Source organism: Hippocampus zosterae, chromosome 5 (assembly GCF_025434085.1).
Source record: "Hippocampus zosterae strain Florida chromosome 5, ASM2543408v3, whole genome shotgun sequence".
Taxonomy (NCBI): Eukaryota; Metazoa; Chordata; class Actinopteri; order Syngnathiformes; family Syngnathidae; genus Hippocampus; species Hippocampus zosterae.
The window spans coordinates 7,419,672-7,439,872 of NC_067455.1; the positions used below are offsets into that span (position 1 = coordinate 7,419,672).

General features: G+C 42.9%; 1 protein-coding gene across 1 annotated transcript in view; it reads right to left on the reverse strand.

Annotated features, from left to right (window-relative positions):
- Window positions 1–20,201, reverse strand: part of si:dkey-22o22.2 (neural-cadherin) — an 85,495-nt gene that overhangs the window by 35,618 nt on the left and 29,676 nt on the right. Inside the window, exons 2-10 of the mRNA XM_052066025.1 lie at window positions 13,126–13,314; window positions 9,925–10,150; window positions 7,874–8,078; window positions 5,992–6,103; window positions 5,669–5,918; window positions 4,627–4,769; window positions 2,451–2,623; window positions 2,207–2,375; window positions 1,612–1,782 (exon numbers count right to left, since the gene is read on the reverse strand). Of these exons, the coding sequence (XP_051921985.1) occupies window positions 1,612–1,782; window positions 2,207–2,375; window positions 2,451–2,623; window positions 4,627–4,769; window positions 5,669–5,918; window positions 5,992–6,103; window positions 7,874–8,078; window positions 9,925–10,150; window positions 13,126–13,314 (1,638 nt within the window). The remainder of the gene's footprint in view (window positions 1–1,611; window positions 1,783–2,206; window positions 2,376–2,450; window positions 2,624–4,626; window positions 4,770–5,668; window positions 5,919–5,991; window positions 6,104–7,873; window positions 8,079–9,924; window positions 10,151–13,125; window positions 13,315–20,201) is intronic.

Genomic DNA, 20,201 nt, shown 5'->3' on the forward strand with positions numbered 1-20,201 from the left:
CAAAACAAAACAAAAAAATCCTATTTTAAAACCTCAAATGCTCCTTACTTGAAACCTTAATCCCTAATTTATAGCCGAGCTTGCAACTTCAACTCAAATCCTTGCTTAAAACCGAAACCCACTGCTAGATTCCTATTTTGATAACCCAACTCATGTTTTGAAACCTTAAATTGATTACTTATTCTTTGTCTGAAACCCTACACTAGGTTTAAAACCCTAACTTGAAGCCCTGACACTTGCGTTTTCTCCATTGTGAGACAAATAAACACTTTCTTTTTCTTAAACTCAAATTCTTTGTTTGAAACCCAAGCTCAGGTTTGAACTTCAAATTTGAAGAACCCCCCAAAAATGTCATCAAACCCCAAATTGAGCCATCAACCCTCGTTGAAAACACAGACTCAATACCTTATTTTGAAAGAGGACACGATTGCTAACGTCGTTTGGGATTGAGGCCAGTTAAAAAAAATCCTTCTGTTTCTATTCATTGGAATGAACCATTCAAATATTGATTTTACTGTATAACAATGAATTCGAAAACACACACACACACACACACCCGCATGCCAGAACCAGTCAAACGCGTGTGCTAAATAGTTCATGAGGTCCTCCTTTGCTAATGTGACGAGGACGACTTGTGACACGCCGCTTATCAAAACACACAGCCAGACAACACACATCACAAACAAACAAACACATGGAGGCCCGAAGAGCTTCTTCATCTCTCCTTCATCCCTCCTTCATCCCCTCCCGCCTTCCGGCTTGACGCCGATGCAGACTGACGGCTAACAGCCGACTGACAAACTTCACCTGATCCCGACAGAAAGGCTCAGGCGAAACAAATCCAATGGAAGACACGCGCCGAGAAAGCCGGCGCCGAATGTGTGAGTTTGAGCTCACTCTGAATATGGATGAGCTCGGCAACAGATGTGCGCCAAGAATACCCGAGTACAAGTGAGAGCTGTTAGCCCGAGTAAAGACTTCCATCTGAAAGATCGTGAACAGACATTCAGATAGATACTTTCAGTTGATGAAGGTTTGAGAATTCTCGACCTTTGATTTAAACTTTCAATTTGTCTCGAGACCTGATTAACCAACCCTTCGTTCAAACCCCAAATTAAAACCCCAGGCTTTGTATGAAACACGGATCCAGGTTTAAAACCTTACTTTCAAACAAACACCCTGTCTTGAAATCCTAACTCTATCTTAACACCCACTCACCGTCTCTGAAAGGAGTTAAAACAACAACAACAAAAAAAGCCCTGTTGGCAACTGCATATCGTCTCTGTGTTGTGAAAAGCACGTATGTCCATTTTTGTCTTTTTTTTTTCGTTAATGGGATGCCTGAAACAAGGACACCATTTATGTAAAAATGTAAAAAAAAAATGGCCATAACGATGTTTTTCGCAGGACAGCGACAATAAGCTAGTCTCCTTTCAAAGGGTTTGTTTGAATCAAACCAACACCCAAAACAACGGAAGAGCATAAGGAACTCAAACGGTGGTACGAACAGGGTCTGAAAAATGTATACATGAGCTCAATCTCTTAACATGTGTTGTGATGTGGTTCAAGCAGTGGTATATGCTAATGCTAGGTAGCTAACCAAACACTCACACTGGTAGCGGCTGTTCTCGAATTTGGGGTCGTTGTCATTCTGGTCTGCGACGAGGACGGTGATCTGGCAGATGCCGATGAGCGGTTCCTCGGCTTGGTCGGTGGCGGTTACCGACAGCGTGAACTCGCGCTGACGCTCCCGGTCGAAACTCACCGCCGTCGTGATCACGCCTGGCAAAACAAAGACACCAAATAAGTTGGTAGCTAGATGTATGAAGATGAGTTTAATTCGTTATATCACCATGCTTCTAACTCAATTTACTTGTATACCAACTCTGAATTTTCCTTGTTGAAGTGAAATAAAATGCACTTAAGTACGTTTGATACTTTGACTCTCAACTCAACTCAACTGTATTTATAGAGCCGCTATATACAAAGTGCTGTACAATCCTCCATTAAGCGTCTCCTGTTGGTCCAGAATTCTGCTGCTCGCCCCTTGACTGGTACTTGTAAGAGGGAGCACATAACTCCTACTCTGGTATCCCTACACTGGCTCCCGAGACATCTTAGAGTTCTTTTTAAGATCCTATTACTTGTTTTCAAATCTCCAAATTAAAATGCATTACAGTCAGATACCAGTGGTGCCTATACCAACCAGTGTCTGGATGGATGTCAAATCCAGACGACACCCCATCCCTGTGCATGATGCCGTACTTGACTTCTCCGTTCACCCCCATGTCAGCATCCTGAGCCTGGACCCTCAACACAAAAGTCCCGGGGGGCTGATTCTCCAGAACGGCGGCTTTCGAACTGTAGTTCTGACACTACAAAAAGATAGAGCAACCATCAGATGGCTTTGAATCTTCAAACAGTTGAGACGGTCTTGAAATGGTTGCCACCTCCAGGAAGATGGGTTTGTTGTTGTTGATGTCGTTGATTCCCACGATGACCTGAGCTGAGCTGCTGAGTGGGTACGGACCGCCGGATGCATTGTCATCTGTAGCGGTGATGGTGAGGACGTACTGAGGACCTTTGAGTCGAGGCGGAGGGCTCCGCCGCAGCTTAATGATGCCTTGAAACAGGAAATACAGATTGTACTGCAGAACAAAGGAATACGATGTGGCGTATCCATAACCCAATGCCTATTATTAAACTTAACACCTACACTAAACCCTGACTCATACACTACACCCGAACCATATACCCTAGTTTAAAACCAAAACCCTACCCTACTCTGTATCCCAACTCTAAATCTAACCCCCTACCAAAAACCAAAACTACAGAACTAACTCCTAACCCTGACCCCTGTCCTAAACCCCCATCTGCCCTAAATTTAGCCCCTAAACTAATCCCTACCCTAACCACTCACCCAAACCCTGACCTAAACGTAAAAACTAAACCCTACTTGAACCCCAAACCTATCCTAAATCTAAAAACTACCCCTACCCTTAACCAATCCCCAATTTGAATATCGACCCAAAAATGTTATTTCAAATCTAAACAATAATGCCGAAGACGAACCCTACCCTAAACCCTAAATATAAGAACCAACACCAAAAACCTAACACGGACTCTCGACCCGAGTCAATCTCCTAAACCTTAACCATGACCCCGACCCTAAAACCAACCATTGAAGGAATATCGGTTAGCGTCAACTTTCAGCATAGTTGGCAAAAAAACCTCACATTCTTCCGTGATGTTGAAAAACCAATGCTGCGTTTTCATGTGCAAACAATCAGGAGGGCATTAGCATAACACAGCAAACAAACTAAGACATAAGCGGCTTTGCCAGGGAGCCGGGGAGTGCATTTACATGAAAATACTTACTACACAGTTAACAGAGTCCAACATCCCAGCAAGCCAAAGGCTATCTACCTTGTGTGGGTAACAATAAAAAACTATTGCAGCCATTTATGTGCTTAGCACTCTGCTGTGTCTACTGTATGTGTTTGTATGTGTGTATAAGTGTGTGCTTGTGTGTGCAAGTGTGTGTGCGGCAAGAGGTGTGCATGTTGGGCGATAAGGTGCAAAACACACAAAAAGATAAACATGAGCAACACAGCTGAATATCAATAAATAATTATGGGTGTATTCACATTTTATACATGCACGTCTGTTTGGGGACTCACTAGCATTGTCCCCAATATGCTGGTTACCTCGGCAACAACTGATGTACTTGTGCGTGTGTGTGTGTGTGTGTGTGTGTGTGTGTGCGCGTGAATGTTTTGTCACTGTTGCATGTTGTTATGCTAATGCATGCTAACAAACAACATCCCGACTATCCGGGGAGAACCAGGGCAACACGATTTTGTGTTTCTCATATAAATGACGGCATTTTCATTATTGACGTAAACCAGTGACAAAATAATTGGAATTAATTATAAATAGGGCTATAGTTTGTTGTTTCTTTTATTTGCTGCTCTACTTATAACCATTTAAAAATTATATTAAGGCTGTTCTACTATCCAGACATACATGGGGAAAACCAACCTTAAGATATCATCTGGGGATAGTCGCTGACTGTTTTTGACAAGATGTGAGACGTCAATAATATCGTTAATTCAAGGCGGGGATACATTGCGGACGCAGCTGTGAGAAGTGACAATCTGTGATGTAGAGTAAACATAAAAATAAATAAATAAATGAATGAATGAATGAATGAATGAATGAATGAATGAATGAATGACTGTTATTTTGCCCCCCTCACGTGCTCCAAATGTATTTAAACTCATTAGAACACAAACTGTTTTAAAGCACATTTAAAAAAAATGTTCATCAGCAATGGGCTCACTCTCTTGCTTTCAAGAAATGTGATATGATCGGATAACATCGCTATGCGGAAACAAAAAGAAGATAAACAAAGTTCCTCCAAAAAAGAGACGTCTGCTTGCTGTCATTTCCAATTGAGGTTTACTCTAAAACTGACGTTGCTCATTTAAACAGAAAAAGGTTCAGACAAACCATATTTTGTCCAACAATAATCCGATACCTCAATACTAACGTATCATGCGAAACTCAGATGGTGGGTCTTTTTACGACTTGGTTCTCAAGCCCAAACGAATGTGTGTTGTTCACCTTTTTGGTTGTCCAATAGGAAATTGCTGTCCTCGTTGCCACCAGTGATAGCATACGAGACACCGTCGCCATCAGGGTCGTTGGCGTGGACGATGGCGACCAGGGTGTCTGGGCCCGCATCCTCACTCAAGAATGTCTTGTAGCTGAAAATAATTCCAGTTGAGTAAAAGAGCGAATGACATCGTCTTGCTTCTTCTTCTGTTTCAGATCATTTGATTACAGACTGCCTATCTTCGACTACGACCTCTCTGGTAACAGCTAGCCTAACAGCTTTAGCCTAGAATCTTCCATGACTATCAATCTGGTATCAGCTTAATCTTCTTCTACTTGTTGGCCAGCTTCTTCTGTTAATGTGGTAGCAGAGATCTTAGCTGCTTTTTTCTACTAATCTGGTGATAGCGAGCCTAATTCTTTGCTCGACTCCCTATCTTCGACTAGTACCTCTCTGGTAACAGCTAGCCTAACATCTTTAGCCTAGAATCTTCCATTACTATCAATCTGGTATCACCTTCTTCTTTTCTACTTGTTGGCTAGCTTCTTCTGTTGATGTTGTAGCAGAGAGCCTAGCTGCTTTTCTTCTATTAATATGGAAATAGCTGCCCTCATTTCTTCTTTTACTGCCAATCTTTGACTACTACCTCCCTGGTAACAGGTAGCCTAACAGCTTTATCTTAGACTCCTTCATTACTTTCAATCTGGTATCAGCTTCTTCTACTTTTACTTGTTGGCTAGCTTCTTCTGTTAATGTGGTAACAGAGAGCCAAGCTGCTTTTTGACTACTAATCTGGTAATAGTGAGCCTAATTTCTTCTTCTACTCATCCTGCAATAGCTAATCTGCGTTCTTCCTTTTATTCGACTAATCTGGTACCAGCCATGCTAACTTCTTCTGATAATATCGTAGCAGTAACTTTTTCTTACTCTTAATGCTTGTCTAAGAACAGCTAGCTAATCATCTGAATCATAGTTCTTTAGTTCTTTAACCCTTTTGGAAATCATACACTTGCTTCTTCTGATTATCTGTTAAGAGAGAGTTCGTCATACACTGTCTGCGAGAAGATGGGGGTCTCGTCATTAGTGTTGGCCACCCGGACGCGTATGGAGGCGGTGCCGGTGCGAGGCGGCGTTCCGGCGTCCACGGCAACCACTAGGAACTCGTAGACGTGATTGGGCCGCTCGTAATCCAGCCGGCGGGCAGCGCTGACCACGCCCGCAGATGTTATGTCAAAGTCGTCGCCATGGACTGAGTAGGAGAGCTCCGAGTTGACACCCGAGTCGCAGTCCCGGGCCAGAACTGAGAATGATATTAGACTTTAAGGATCCCAAAAAGAGGCGACGGCATGGAATGTTCTTTGATGCAATCTTACCTTGCAGCAGTGACGTTCCGGGAGCGACATTCTCAGGAACGTTGTCTCGGGTATAAATGGAGTGCAAGAATTCCGGGGTGCAGTCGTTTTCATCTGTTATGTAGACAACAACCTAGAGGAGGCATACTTTTGTCATTAAGTAGACACTGGAGTTCTATTTGAAAACTTCCTGTTTTATTTGGAACCAAAATAATGAAAAATAATCAGTCCTGACTACAGCAAAGGTTCGACCTGTTGGAGCTCATGCGGTTGTCCAAATGCTCTGCGTTTCTATTACAAGAGTTTAGTTGGAAACCGACTCTGCCTCTTCTTCTTCCTCTTAATTACACTCAATGGATTGTCCAATAGACCCTCAATTATCGCCCAAGATATTGCCGTACAACATTGAAAATGCTCAACTCTAAATTACGACTTTCTTGCAAAACCGAAAAGACCCCCATAATAAACAAGCCCTTAAAAATCTGCGATATAGCGAGGGAACGCTGCATACCAATAATATTTTCACTAACCAAAACAGCAGCATCCTTCAAGTCATGTAAACAAAAGTGTGAATTCTTACCAAATGATGTTGAGCCAACCATAATAAAGAGGATCTTACATCAAGTGTACACTTCTTTTTTTTTTTTTGGTTTAGCATTTCAGTAGATTCACAATGATTTGTGCCGGGTGACATTTCTTCTAAAATGTCCTTTGGGGCTGAAGGCTACACAACCTATAGATGCTACTGTGAGGTACACTATAAATAGTGTTATGGAGAAGCAGGCGGTGCACACATATGACACACACACACCCACGCACACACACACCCTTGGAGTGGATTAGCCAGCCAAGCTAATAGAGTAGCCAAAGCCTTGAGGGGCCACTGGTAGCCATTTTGAAGCACTTAACAACTTTTGGACAGCTGGGATGGTGATAATGGACAGCTCCAGGTGAGTGTGAATGTATCCGTTTTCCTGTGTGTGTGTGTGTGTGTGTTAATGCGAATAGCTATGACATCTTCAGAACTTATCATGAGGAGTCAGCGATGTTTTTGCACATTTACACAAGTGTGTGTATCAGCCTGTGTTTATATGATATGAGAGTCTGTGTGGTTAATAAGCGCGCGCGTATAAGTGCTGATGTGACGGCGATGGCGTCTGATCACTGAGCTCGTGAACGCAGCTTTGATGTGCTGACTTTTCATCAAGCACCCGGACGGAAATGAGAGCAACGGCGGCGCGAGTGCGCGTTTTGGGCGCGGGGCGTGCGCGGTGAGCGGCACAAGCAGCAAACTGAAGCGTTGCATCACAAAGTCTGATTCAGCAGCTGCACTCAGAAGCGATGCAGTCGTCACTGAATGCAAGTTTGAAAATGAAAACACTTAGGTCCCGCTCGCTACAAACTAAAATAAACTATATAAATACTAAAATTACTATCCACCTCACAGATAGGATTCATGTTTACGTGTTCGACCTTTGACCTTCGAGTTGATCTATTCACCCGGTTCTTCAGTGGGTTTCTCCAGCTACGTCGCCCATATTCCAAAATCATGCACGTCAGCTTCATTGAAGACTCATTGTAATATATTAAAACATTTTTTATGCTACATACAATACCGCTGACGAGTCTTTCTGCGGCGTATTCAAATACAATTCCAAATTTCAAGCTACAAAACTTTTCTTGAGCCTATTGGAAAAAAATGACTTTTTTTGTTGGATTCGTTTTTCAGCACAGAATTAATATGAGCGTATTTCATGATAGAGTATTTTATATTATCTGTAATTTATTTCTCTCCCTTGACCATTGTTTATCTTTTGGTTTGGAGCTCATCGGTCAATGTCTGTGTGTTCCTAATGAAGTGACCTGTCATGTGTTGATAGATTTTTTTTTTCTCCCCCCATACCTCACACACGCCGCTGAGGCCAGTGTCGGGCTCAGAGGCTCGGACTTGCAGCGTGTGCACGTTGTGCCCATTCTCGTAGTCGACGGTGCGGGTGAGGCTGAGGGCGCCGCTTTCCTGGTTGATGCTGAACAGATTGCCGGGATTCGACTGCAGCAGATAAGCCAACGTCTTCTTCTGGAAAGACACGGCTTGGACTGCACCCACACTGTACACACAAACACAGTTTGGAGTAATCTGTAGTTGTTCTCAGACAGCAGAAAGAAAGAGATAAAATATTCATCTGGTCGATGTCTTTCCAACAAATCACAAAATTCACCTCATTCATAATTTAAAACGTGATTGAGGGATACTGTATGTTTTTGGGAGGCGGGGGTCGGGGGGTGATTGTTTAACTCTGCTGTCTTGAAGCAGGTCGGCATTTCAAATGACAATCTGTTCTCAGTAGCTTTGTCTGGGAAAAACAAAAAATACAGTTGCGTAGTATGTTCATCAAAAACGAGTACAAGTCAAGATTCCAAAATGTGACACTGTGACCGTGCTTAAATATCGTACAAAAATAAAAATCTGACTAAAATCATGGGTCAATTAAAATATATTGCACATCAAAGCTGGATAAAAATCATATTGATATCAAAATGTAAAAACAATTGTACAGTGAATAATCGCAAATGAATCGCTCTTAAAAGTGAAATACAACTGAACTGTACTTGGGCTGTGGTTCTTTAGCACATCACTAGAGGGAGCTCATCTACCACGATTGGTACTCAGACCACATATCGAGTCTGTTTTAGAAAAAAAAATGCCTTCAAAATCAAATTTACAGGTTGCACTGAACAGTTTGTCATTGGCTTTTTATACAAGGCATTGTGGGAAATGTAGTTGCTTTTGATTTAAATGAGTGAGGCTCAAAATGGCTTTTTTATGCAAGCCATGGCATGGGCGACACATCAAATGGTAGCTGGGGTTGGAGTAGTAGTGCTGGTAGTTGGGAGCCACATCTACACACACGCACACACACACACACACACACACACACACATGCCCCCAAAACACACGACTCACAGGGTGGCATGGACACTTGGATATTATTAACACAATGTGCTTTGCGCCAGAAGCCCAAAGGGACACACACACACCCACACACACACGCACACACTCACGCACACACACACTCACGAACACACACACACACACACACACACACACAAACAAACACACACACATACATACATCCCTTCATGTTTATCCAGACCTCGCTTTTAATAAATATTTGAATTTGCCACACTTTCAAACTCTCAGCCTGGGGCCACACACACTCTTGCATCTGGGTCCTCTTCATCTGCCATCCAGCCCCCAAACTCTATCCTCCTCCTCCTCATCCTATCTCATGCCTCCATCCATCCCTGCAACCCTCCATCCATCCATTACTCCTGCTCCTCCATGATACATGTAATGCACTTGTAGTTAATACTATAAGTCCCACAATGCATTGCTGATTGACTGATGGTTTAATTAACATTATATTCATGTTTTGTGCTGTGTACTAGTCATGTTTTGCATTATACTGTATGTAAGCATGGCGCCAAGTGTGTTAAAGTTGTAATCATTTAACATAGCCACTACAGCTATGTTCATTCCCGTTAGCCTATCCATGGCATTTCATGTTTCTTTTATGTAAATTTAATTTTAATTAGATATGTTCAAATGTCAATGTTCGTGCGAACAAGAGAGTCTTTGATTTCCAGTTTCCTCAAAGTAATGTCACATAATCGTCTCTCATTTCCTTATAGAAAGACAGTGAAGTTGAGAATGTTTTAAAACAGTGTGTTTTTACACATTTTAATGCATTTAAAAGATGTGGGAGTGATGAAAAGTCTCTTCAAAATTCACAGATTTTCCAATTATCGCAAGTGGTTCGGAAATGTATCTCCCAAGACAAACAAGACTTCACTGTAATTATCATGTAGCAAAGGATTTGTTTCAGAGATGCAAAGTGGATAATGTTGTCATTCAAATGAAGCAACAGACGCAGAGTAATGGCTGACACTTACGGCTGTCCAACGGCCACGTTCTCAGCCACGTTGAGCTGATAGGTGGCGTCGGTGAACTGCGGCGGGCGGAAGCCGGCGAGGACCGACACGGTGGCCGGCGGACCTTTGATGCCGTCGGCGTCCACCGCCTGAACCCGCAGATGATATTCATGGCTGGGGGTCAAGGGGCGCCCCGTGGTCCTGACTTCGCCTGAGCGCCGGTCCACCTCGAAGCAGTCCATACCACCTGATAACCGGAGAAAGAAATGTATTTTGTATTATTTATACTGACTTGTCGACTGTATTCGATGAATTACCCATTGTTGAAAAAAATATATATTTTTTTTAAATGTATAATTTTCTTGAAAAAAATGCAGAATATCATGCAAAAATAAAATAAAAGGATGATGCAAAGTGTCACTGAAGTGAAAAAAAAATGTTTTTAATGAAATGAAGAAAATCATATACACAGTAAAATGAAAATATGTATGTTACTATTTTCAAAGAATTTTGTAGAAAATAGACTAAAATATTCCTAACTTCCTTGAAAAAACAAAATGGAAAAAAAAGTATTTGAAAAACTATAACTTAAAAGAACATATTATTCATAAAAGAATAGAACAGTTATACGTAGCAAAAATATTTTTAACTTAAATTCTGTTACAAATAAATTCAAATGAAAACTGAATTCAGCTCAATTCAATTACAATTCAAGAAATAACATGAAAATGAAGTAAAACAAAAAATAATAAGCAAACCACAGACAATAATTATGAATATTTGAATTCAGTTCAGGGTGTACCCCACCGACTGTCCAAAGACATCTTGGCTAGACTCCAGAATAGCCGCGACCCTTGCGAAGATAAATGGATGGATATGATATGCCATTATTAATTACGACACATTGGATTTAATGCCGCAGCGTCAAAGCTCTTTGTGTACATGATTTCATCAATAAAGAAAATATGAATGCCGTTTTCTCCGAATATAGGTGCGATGTTTTTCTTATAAAAACCTTCCTTTTTGTTTTTTTTTTTTTTTTAAAGCAGCATGGCTCATAAAAGTTTTGCAAAGAGCCCAAGGTAAAAGAGGGACAAATGAAGATGAGGGAGAGGAGGAAAAAGAGGAAGTGGGATCCTCAGCTGTTGACCAGAGGGCCTCCACTGGTCGCAGCTGCATCCCACCTGTCAATCATTTCATCCTGCTGCTATGAGGATGCTGCTTAGCATCACTGGGGTGGAGGGGACCACAGTTTTCTATTAACAATAGATCAGCTTTTAACAATCCTTCGCAAATGTCCAAACATAAGCATAGTGAGCGAACGCCCGACTGGTTGATCACTTTTTCTGGGTGATTCACATTACGTAAAACACCTCATGGGGGCGAATGACGAGGACGCCGCACAGACTCATATCCATCTGCACACATAGACACATTGGGTAGAGGTCCCTCTTAGCCAATGGGATGCCAGGATGACGCTCGGGAGTAGCCAATGGCAGAGCACCTCTAAGTATGTTGCGTTCAGGAAACTCGGAGCTGCAAGTTAGCTGCCCATACTGTAATTTTACCTTTCGCATCTTGAAATTTCTTTCGGAACAAGAGGCAATATTTTTCCCGTTGAGGCGTATCGCAACTTGAAAATTTCGTACAAAGAGATCTTCATAAGTAGAGGGACCACTGTACATGGATACGACATCGTACTGAGAGCTGTTTGTAATTTTGTATATTGGCCACTGTGTTTTAGCACTTGAGCTGAAAAGTGAAAAGTCTTTTTGTGGTAGAGCGTTCCTGCATTGGCTCTCATGAAATGGTGTACCTCACAATGTGGTGACTGTATAAATAGAATAAAGTGTGACTTAATCTCATTTAAATCCACAGTGGCAAGACATGGGAATAAGTCAAATTAGGGGATGATTTGTGAGGACACGTGTCATCACGTTATGCCAAAGGGATGCAGTAAAAAAATAAATAAAAATCTGCTCTTAAAATATCTTCTTTTAAAAATAAATAGATATTTTTTTAAAAAGATCCACAGCCACCGGCGTCCATCCGCCCACCTCGCCGCCTCCCCGGAGATGCTCCTGTTATTCCCCAATGTGGGAGGTCGCTCGGGCCCCCAGGGGAGCGTTTAGCATGGGCGGGGGTGAGGGGGCGGGGGGGGTGTCGTGCAATTAAACAGCCATTTTTTTTCCCTCTCTCTCCTGTTTCTTGATGCTGATTGAAATTCAACAAGTCACTTTTTATTTCGATAAATTTGCGGCGCTCCAAGCTAAAGCAGGTTTGCCACATGCAAATTCACATGACAGGTAATACATATCCATTCTCATTTGCATGTACGCGTGTCATTTATGTGTACGGATAAATATAAACTGCCACATTTACATATACATCAGGATTTAATGTCACGCGAACACTAAGGCTATTAAATTTAGACGACCGTTCATATACGTTTGATTTAACACTGAGTAATATTTCAATGGTAAATGGCTTAACTTAGTTTGCTTAGCATACTTTTGTCCCTTAATTAAAGGGTAACATATCCAACATCGATGCAGGGAGTGAAACATTAAAAAAAAATATATATATATATATATATATTTTTTTAAATGGTTAGCGCGTGTATGTGAGTAACTTAACCTCTGGGTCAAAAGTTTGACTTGTATGCTTTTGGTTCCTTAAATGAATACATGAAATTGTATCAAAATAATGCAATTTCTTTATTACCCAATTCTGATTTAATTAGCCAATTGTGTCAAGTGGCAGTCAATCCCAGCAATTTCATACGTAAATTTGCTGAATTATATTAATTATAATTCACCAAATTGTTTTGATTAAAATAGACCAACATTCAAACTTTTTCATCTCTATTAAGCCCTGTCAAATTAATTCATGAAAAAGGCAGTTTCAAATAAGCAAAAATCAGCCAATTTTATGTCCTATTTTCGCACGTTAACATGACAAAATAAAAGCCTATTTTCTCCAGCTTTCTTTTGAGTGTGTGGACGGCCACCTCAGCAGCCTCATTTTGAGCAAAATAAAATAATTTCCTTCCAATCACACTGGGTACTTCAGTAATAATCACCTTCCTAAAGCAAAAATACATGTTTGTGTGCAAGAGGCCATTTTGTGTCAGGCGTGGCTTCGCAAAAAAACTCAATAAGGACAACGACACAACTAAGGGGTCATAAAAATTTGGTTTGGATTCAAAGTACGATTGCTCACCGTCCAATAGGATGAACTGAGGCTGTCCGAGGGTGCCGTCACGTTGCCGTGAGGACAAGCGGTAGACCACAGACCCGGGGGCAGCGTCGGGACCCACGGCCGCTAGATAGGGGGCCGGGAACATGGTCCACTGCAGATGGGCCTGACTGAGTGAGCTCAGAGTCAACCGGCACAGGTACCACTCGTCACCTGCGGGAGAGAGACAGAGACTCAGTCGTATATCAAAGCAACAGATGTTGTCATGACCTTAAACCGACAGCTCATTGCGCTCTTTTAGGAGCCTGATGGAAATCATTGGTGCAAAATGGAAAATATAGTGCTCCTAATTGTGATGTAGACTTATTCCAGAATTATAAAAAATTGTCCGGAATCATAAATTGGAGCGTCTGTGGGTAAAAATGCAGGGTTTTTCCACTTTTGGCTGTTACAATCTGTCACATGATGATTTTAAAGGTCAAGAGTGAAGTAATTTTAGAAAATGCCAAATGAAATATTTTGATGTTACGAGTAAAGTCATGAAACAAAATAGATTAAATAAAGCGTGGGAAAAAAAGAATTTCTATTTTGTAAATTTGACAAAGTCATTGTTTTCCCCTTAAGTGACATCCCGATGACCGACAAACCCACAAGAGCGATGCGGTATCAAGACAACAATAGCGGGGCTCACTAAGGAAAGTGTACAAAGCCAGTCAGAAATTGATTTGGAAAGCGACGCTTCAAATTTATCTGGGGGGAAGAGTCTGTTTGAAGAGTTAGGGGAAGATATGTGAATCATAGAAGATGATTTGCAAAGTTTGCTCAACATAGCATTGTGACTTTGCCGCCATTTCTTTCGATAGCGTCACGTTAGCTTTTTGCTAACGCTTAAAACACAAAATGTTGTCATTTTTTGCACATGGCTTTGGCTACTTTTATGTGACTGATACGATACCTTCGTTGTATCACGTTAGCATGAAGTTCGCTAAGCATAGTTACATGGTTTTGGCTGTATTTAATTTTATTTAGCTGCTTGCTCACGCGAAAACGCTGCGCTTTAGTCATTTTTACCATACCATGCCGTCAACTCGGCAAAATGAACTGTTGTTTTATGTGTTCGAGCTGTTGTTTTGTGACCGTCGTTAGCCGGTTTTATGCCGCCCCACTTTGTAGCTAAACTAGCTAGTGCCGTGGTATGTTCACTTGGCATCATGAAAGCAGGCGTCTCTGCAGGCCCCAAGGAGACGTGCTGACATTAGTCAACGAGCTCATATCGCGCCTTTTATCTGCATCCTGTTCCCCGGGAAGCAACAGCTCCATTTTTTTATGACGTTGCCGACAAAAAAAGACACAGGTTTTGTTTTGAAACTCTTGAGTCGTCTGCTTTTTTGTTTTCCCGTGGAGGGATTTGTCGAGAAGACTGGAAAACAACAATTTCGTGTCAACTTCTGCCAACAAACTGTGTCGGAAGAACTCTGAAATAAAATTGATTTTGGGCCAACTTTAAAAAAAACGACTAATTTGCTACAGCTAAATTTATTAAGTAATATCATTTGATCCTAATGAAAAATATTACCTTTGCAAAAATTTACACTAACACGGAACAAGTAAAATAGCACCAAAAAAAAAACACATTTACTCGCCTAAAGACCCTGTAAAGTGAATTCTGACTTTTTTTTTTGTTTGAAGCCTCATTCTATATACTTGTTTATTAAAATCATAAAAATTTAGCAATGGCTTTAAACAACGCTCTTCTCCGTTTTGGATCACATTTCATTTCACTTGACAGACTTTAAAAGAAGGACATTTTGGCAGAAATTTGGCCCACCAACCTTCTGTTTAAAGTATAAATGCTATTTAAGTAGGGCGGCCCGGTAGTCCAGTGGTTAGCACGTCGGCTTCACAGTGCAGAGGTACCGGGTTCGATTCCAGCTCCGGCCTCCCTGTGTGGAGTTTGCATGTTCTCCCCGGGCTTGCGTGGGTTTTCTCCGGGTGCTCCGGTTTCCTCCCACATTCCAAAAACATGCCTGGCAGGCTGATTGAACACTCTAAATTGTCCCTCGGTGTGAGTGTGAGTGTGAATGGTTGTTCGTTTCTGTGTGCACTGCGATTGGCTGGCAACCGATTCAGGGTGTCCCCCGCCTACTGCCCGAAGACAGCTGGGATAGGCTCCAGCACCCCCCGCGACCCTCGTGAGGATCAAGCGGCTCGGAAGATGAATGAATGAATGAATGCTATTTAAGTAAAACTATGGCCTTTTGTTTGAGCGTAGGGCGGGGACTGGGGGGGTGGTGTGAAGTGTCACTCAGTCAAAATGAACAGACCAGGTTTGAACTCAAATCGACTATTTTTGACAAAACTGTAAAAAAACAAAACAAAAAGAAAACAGCACTTAAGCTAAATGACGGTGGTTTCACTTTTTTCAGTCAAGCGGAAGGAAGAGGTGAAGATGAACCGCTCCTCACATCCTCCTCTGCCTGCATGCTTGTCACTCCTGGCTGGTTAAATGCAGAATAATGGCGTCTATTTAAAGTTGTCTTGTTTTACATACGCCGTACCCCTCCAGCCGTGAAATGGAACGTGGCCCATTATCACAATCAACATCAACGTGACCTGACAGCTCAGAACTGAGGACGACCGAGGAGGTGAGAGAAGGAGCAGGTGGAAGGAGGCGCGGTGGAGAATGGATTGAAAGAGGTTTGAGGGGAACAAGTTGGTGAAAAGGGAGGCGTGGGGATGCTGGCAATTAGCTAGCGCATTAGTCGGGAAAAAAAAGGTAAAGCGACCCCTCCCTCTCATTTTCCAAGCTTCACTCAGCGTGGGCGCCTGAACAAAGACAAACCGATGCACGCGTAGGCAGCTTTCTGGAGCGTACCGTAAGACGCATGTTAAAAAGCCGAGCGCTGACCGCAGGGACGCACACGTTTGCGCTTTCGCGCATGTTAACTTGACGCTTGTCTGACACGAACGGAGCGCTGTCGTAAGGATTGTTAGGATGCGGGGCCGCCTTCCGTCGCTCTTTTGTCACTTGGTGTCCGCTGCATTTTTCATGCGGCGAGGTGACGGCACAAAGCGGAAAGCGCAAAGCGAAACCCCTGAGGGGTGGGTCCGGCCTCCGCACGCCAAGGAGCTCATGAATAGGGATATGGCGGGAGTCATGATGCCCGTGGAGGTCGCTTCCCGTAGCAAAATGAGTTTGAGGCTCAATGAACTTGTGTGCAAACGAGTCTCAGGGCCAGATCTGAATGGGAGTCGACTTCCCGTAATGCTACCCCTCATTAGCCACGCCTTCACCTGACTGAGCGCGAACAAGATAACTCCACCGTGTGTCCGTCTGTTGGATGAGGCCATTGTACCGCCGTGACCTCTCTCTTGCTAATCTTTGGCATTCTGTGGCACACATATGTCATGGAATCCAGTCAAGACCACCGAGTCACACTTTGTCACATGGACTCGGCAGAGGCGAGCTATATACTATGTAGGAATCATTTTGGCCAGACTAGACCTTCTTCCGCATCTGGCAGAAAAGGGTTCCACAGCCGTGTCTCGATGTTTCTGGCATGATGGTATCCATTAAATTCACTTTTGTCGTGGGCCACATTTTAGTTCCCGTTTCCCTTGGACGGCCGTTGTGAATGAAACCCCACACCCCCAAAAAAATCAATCATAATGGTTTATTCAACGATTGTTTGTTTCTGTAATAAGGGTTTTGGTAACAAGAAAATGCTTACAATATAGCTCTTGTATATTCATTCATTCATTCATCTTCCGAGCCGCTTGATCCTCACTAGGGTCGCGGGGGGTGCTGGAGCCTATCCCAGCTGTCTTCGGGCAGTAGGCGGGGGACACCCTGAATCGGTTGCCAGCCAATCGCAGGGCACACATAGACGAACAACCATTCGCACTCACACTCATACCTAGGGACAATTTAGAGTGTTCAATCAGCCTGCCACGCATGTTTTTGGAATGTGGGAGGAAACCGGAGCACCCGGAGAAAACCCACGCAGGCCCGGGGAGAACATGCAAACTCCACACAGGGAGGCCGGAGCTGGAATCGAACCCGGTACCTCTGCACTGTGAAGCCGACGTGCTAACCACTGGACTACCGGGCCGCCCTCTCTTATATATTACATATGAGCATTTTAAATTTTGAAAGAGATTTTAGCAAGTATCATTAAAGTTTAAATGTTTCATTTGGTTTCGCGGGCCACACAACATGATGTGCTGGGCCAGATCTGGCCCGTGGGCCTTGAGTTTGACACCAAGCATTAAGTAATCTAACTGAGAATGTGAAGTCTTCTAGTAGTTATTGTTAGTATAAAACTTGAATATTGCAAACATTCTCAAGTTAGTAGGAAGGAAGGACGGAAGGAAGGAAGGACGTTTTCATGTTGATTCTGTGGTGGTCTATGTTGGTTCTGTGTTGACCTATGATGGCACCGTGTTGGGTCTGTAGTTGTTATGTGTTGCCTCTAAGAAGAGTTACCTTTCACAACTTTTGTAGAGACAAAAAAAAAAAAGTGTCCAGCTTGGAATCTGAACATTGCTGAAATTCATCATGACAAACCTTCACATCAGTTTAAACCAAACAACCGCAAGGAAGTGAAAGATGCTAGAAAGGATTTTAACGTCGACGTGTACACGTTTGTGTACTCGTGTTTGTGTCACACCGGCAGTTTTCACCGCGCGGGGTCGGGGGGGGAAGCAGACGCGAACCGACTGCTACTTGATGTTATTCGGCGCGAAGGAGCAGTCGAAATAAGACGGAGAAGGAGAAGAATCATGCTGCCTCACCGGAGGAGCATCAATTAGCAAAGGGAAGGAAAACAAGATGCCGCTGGGGGCGGAAAGGGGAGGTGTGTGTGTCTATTTGTGTGAGTGTGTGTGTGAGGTGGAGGGGGCGATGACGGAATGACGGGAAAAGAAATACAATAAAGACATCCAAGAAAGGAAGTAAGCTTACGCCAATTCAATTTCATGATTATGACCAATGATTAGTGCGTTTATTATAACAGTGAACCCTCACGATATCGGGGTTCATTGTTGAAAGCAATCCTTTTTTTTCCCCCAAATGGGTTTTAACAGCATAAAGGGAGAGAACTCATCTCATTTCATAACAAGCTATTTTTTCAAAGATAGGGAACACAAATGCCAAAAAGAAGCCGCAAGCTGTTTAATGCTACTCTCAGGTGAAGTTTACTGTCAAACTAAACATAAAACAAAGAGAACTGTACACGTATTTAAAACAATGACACAGTTTTAACAGAGGCTAGTTTGTTTAGCTTAATGCTAACTAACAAAGAATACAAAACACAATAGAAAGTGTAACAAACTGGTTATGACAACGTTACAACGGATATTTCAACACAAACGGTTGGACAAACGTACATAGTCAGACACGATAACAATAATCACAAGCATATTTTTTTTAATGATATTTTCAAAACTAGCAATCGAACAATTTGTTTTGTAAATGTAAATAATATGATGAGGCAAGCCGTGACTCCAAAGTGTGTATGGCGTATGGTTCACTTGAACATTTTAGCATTTAAGGAGGAGTACATGTTGTATGCATTTGCCACGGCTTTTTGTCAACGCCAAAGGTGTCATTACCACAAAATAATTTGGGGGTCAAAACTTGTTTCCTTCCATTCATCCATCCGTTAATTTCCTTCCACTTATGCGGGATAGGATGCGGTGCTCGAAAACCACTTTAACTCTGCAAACACTCCCGTGTGTGTGTGTGTGTACGCGCGTGTGTGCGTGCGCGCGTGTGTGATTGACAGGGTGGGATACATTTCCATGGCAACACACAGCAGCACAGGTGTCCCCACAGTGATATGTCAAGTTGACATGTGAGAAGCACACTCTTTGCCTCATGTGTGCGTGTGTGTGTGTGTATGGGTGCGCGTGCACGACGCGAGCAAAAGTGCGCGACTTTCCATTCCCGTCGAAGTTACAGTGAGGTCACATAACGGCAAAAGGACACGATGGAAGCGAGCTTCGAGGCGAACTCGTCTCAAACGGCGAACAAATACGCTTCTGTTGGTGAACCGGGACCTCCATCTGGTCCGTGGGATCCAGCGAACAGAGCCCTCCTGCATCCTAATTAGGAACCTTATAGACTGGCCCACTTTACACACACACACACACGCACACGCACAGGCAAAGTCCTGCAGGCGCACACTTAATTAAACCTCATCTGCACTGCTGATGATGAGCAATGCAGGAAATGAAAATAATAATAATTAAAGCCGCATGCCTTTTCATATAATACTTGAGGTGATCGTCAGATTATGACACCATGTTCTGTCCATATTAGACAGCTTACGCACCCCCCACCCTCCGCCCCAAATTAATAGATGAATACATAAAATTGGCAATTGTCATCTGTCTGCGATACTCGTTTGCGGTTGGAACTCATTGACACAAATTCCGTGGCAGAAAGAAGAAAGAGCCATGGAATGGATGCTTCAAACTCCCTGTTCAGTTCCGTTAAATGGATCGGGTAATCGCGAGGATAATCGATTCTAACAAGATTCGTTAGTGACAGCCCTACACCACGGTGTTGTGCGGAACGGGTGAAGGTGGACCAGTCAACCACATAGCTCAAATGTGGGGTGTGATTTGATTGACGGCATCCCCCCGTTGTCGTACGGCTCTTGTTGTGACGTATACGTGTACTTAAGTGCAGGTTTGTGCGCATTTAACTTTGTGTGTATCCCTGACCGCCAGCCTCCCCCCATCCATAAGAAACCTGTCGGAGACTTTCAGGACTCTTAGGAGAAGCGTGCGGACCAAGTGAGGAGCAACATGAAAAGTCACTTAGGGGCTGCAAGTTGTGGTTAGTGTAGAGAAGATGCGCTTTTAGAACAAGAGAACCAGATGAATGAAAATGAAGAAAAACACTTCAAAAGGAGGAAAGATTGACTTTGAAAAGGAACCCAAAACGCAGCACCATTGTGGGAAGTTTGTTCTCTCTCGTGGCAAATGCAAAGCATTGGGGGGGGGGGGGGCATTTTTAAATGAAAGTAAATCAAAAAGTGATCACAGCTTTATAAAGGCAGATTTTTGTTGCAATGGAGCTTAATGGATCGTGT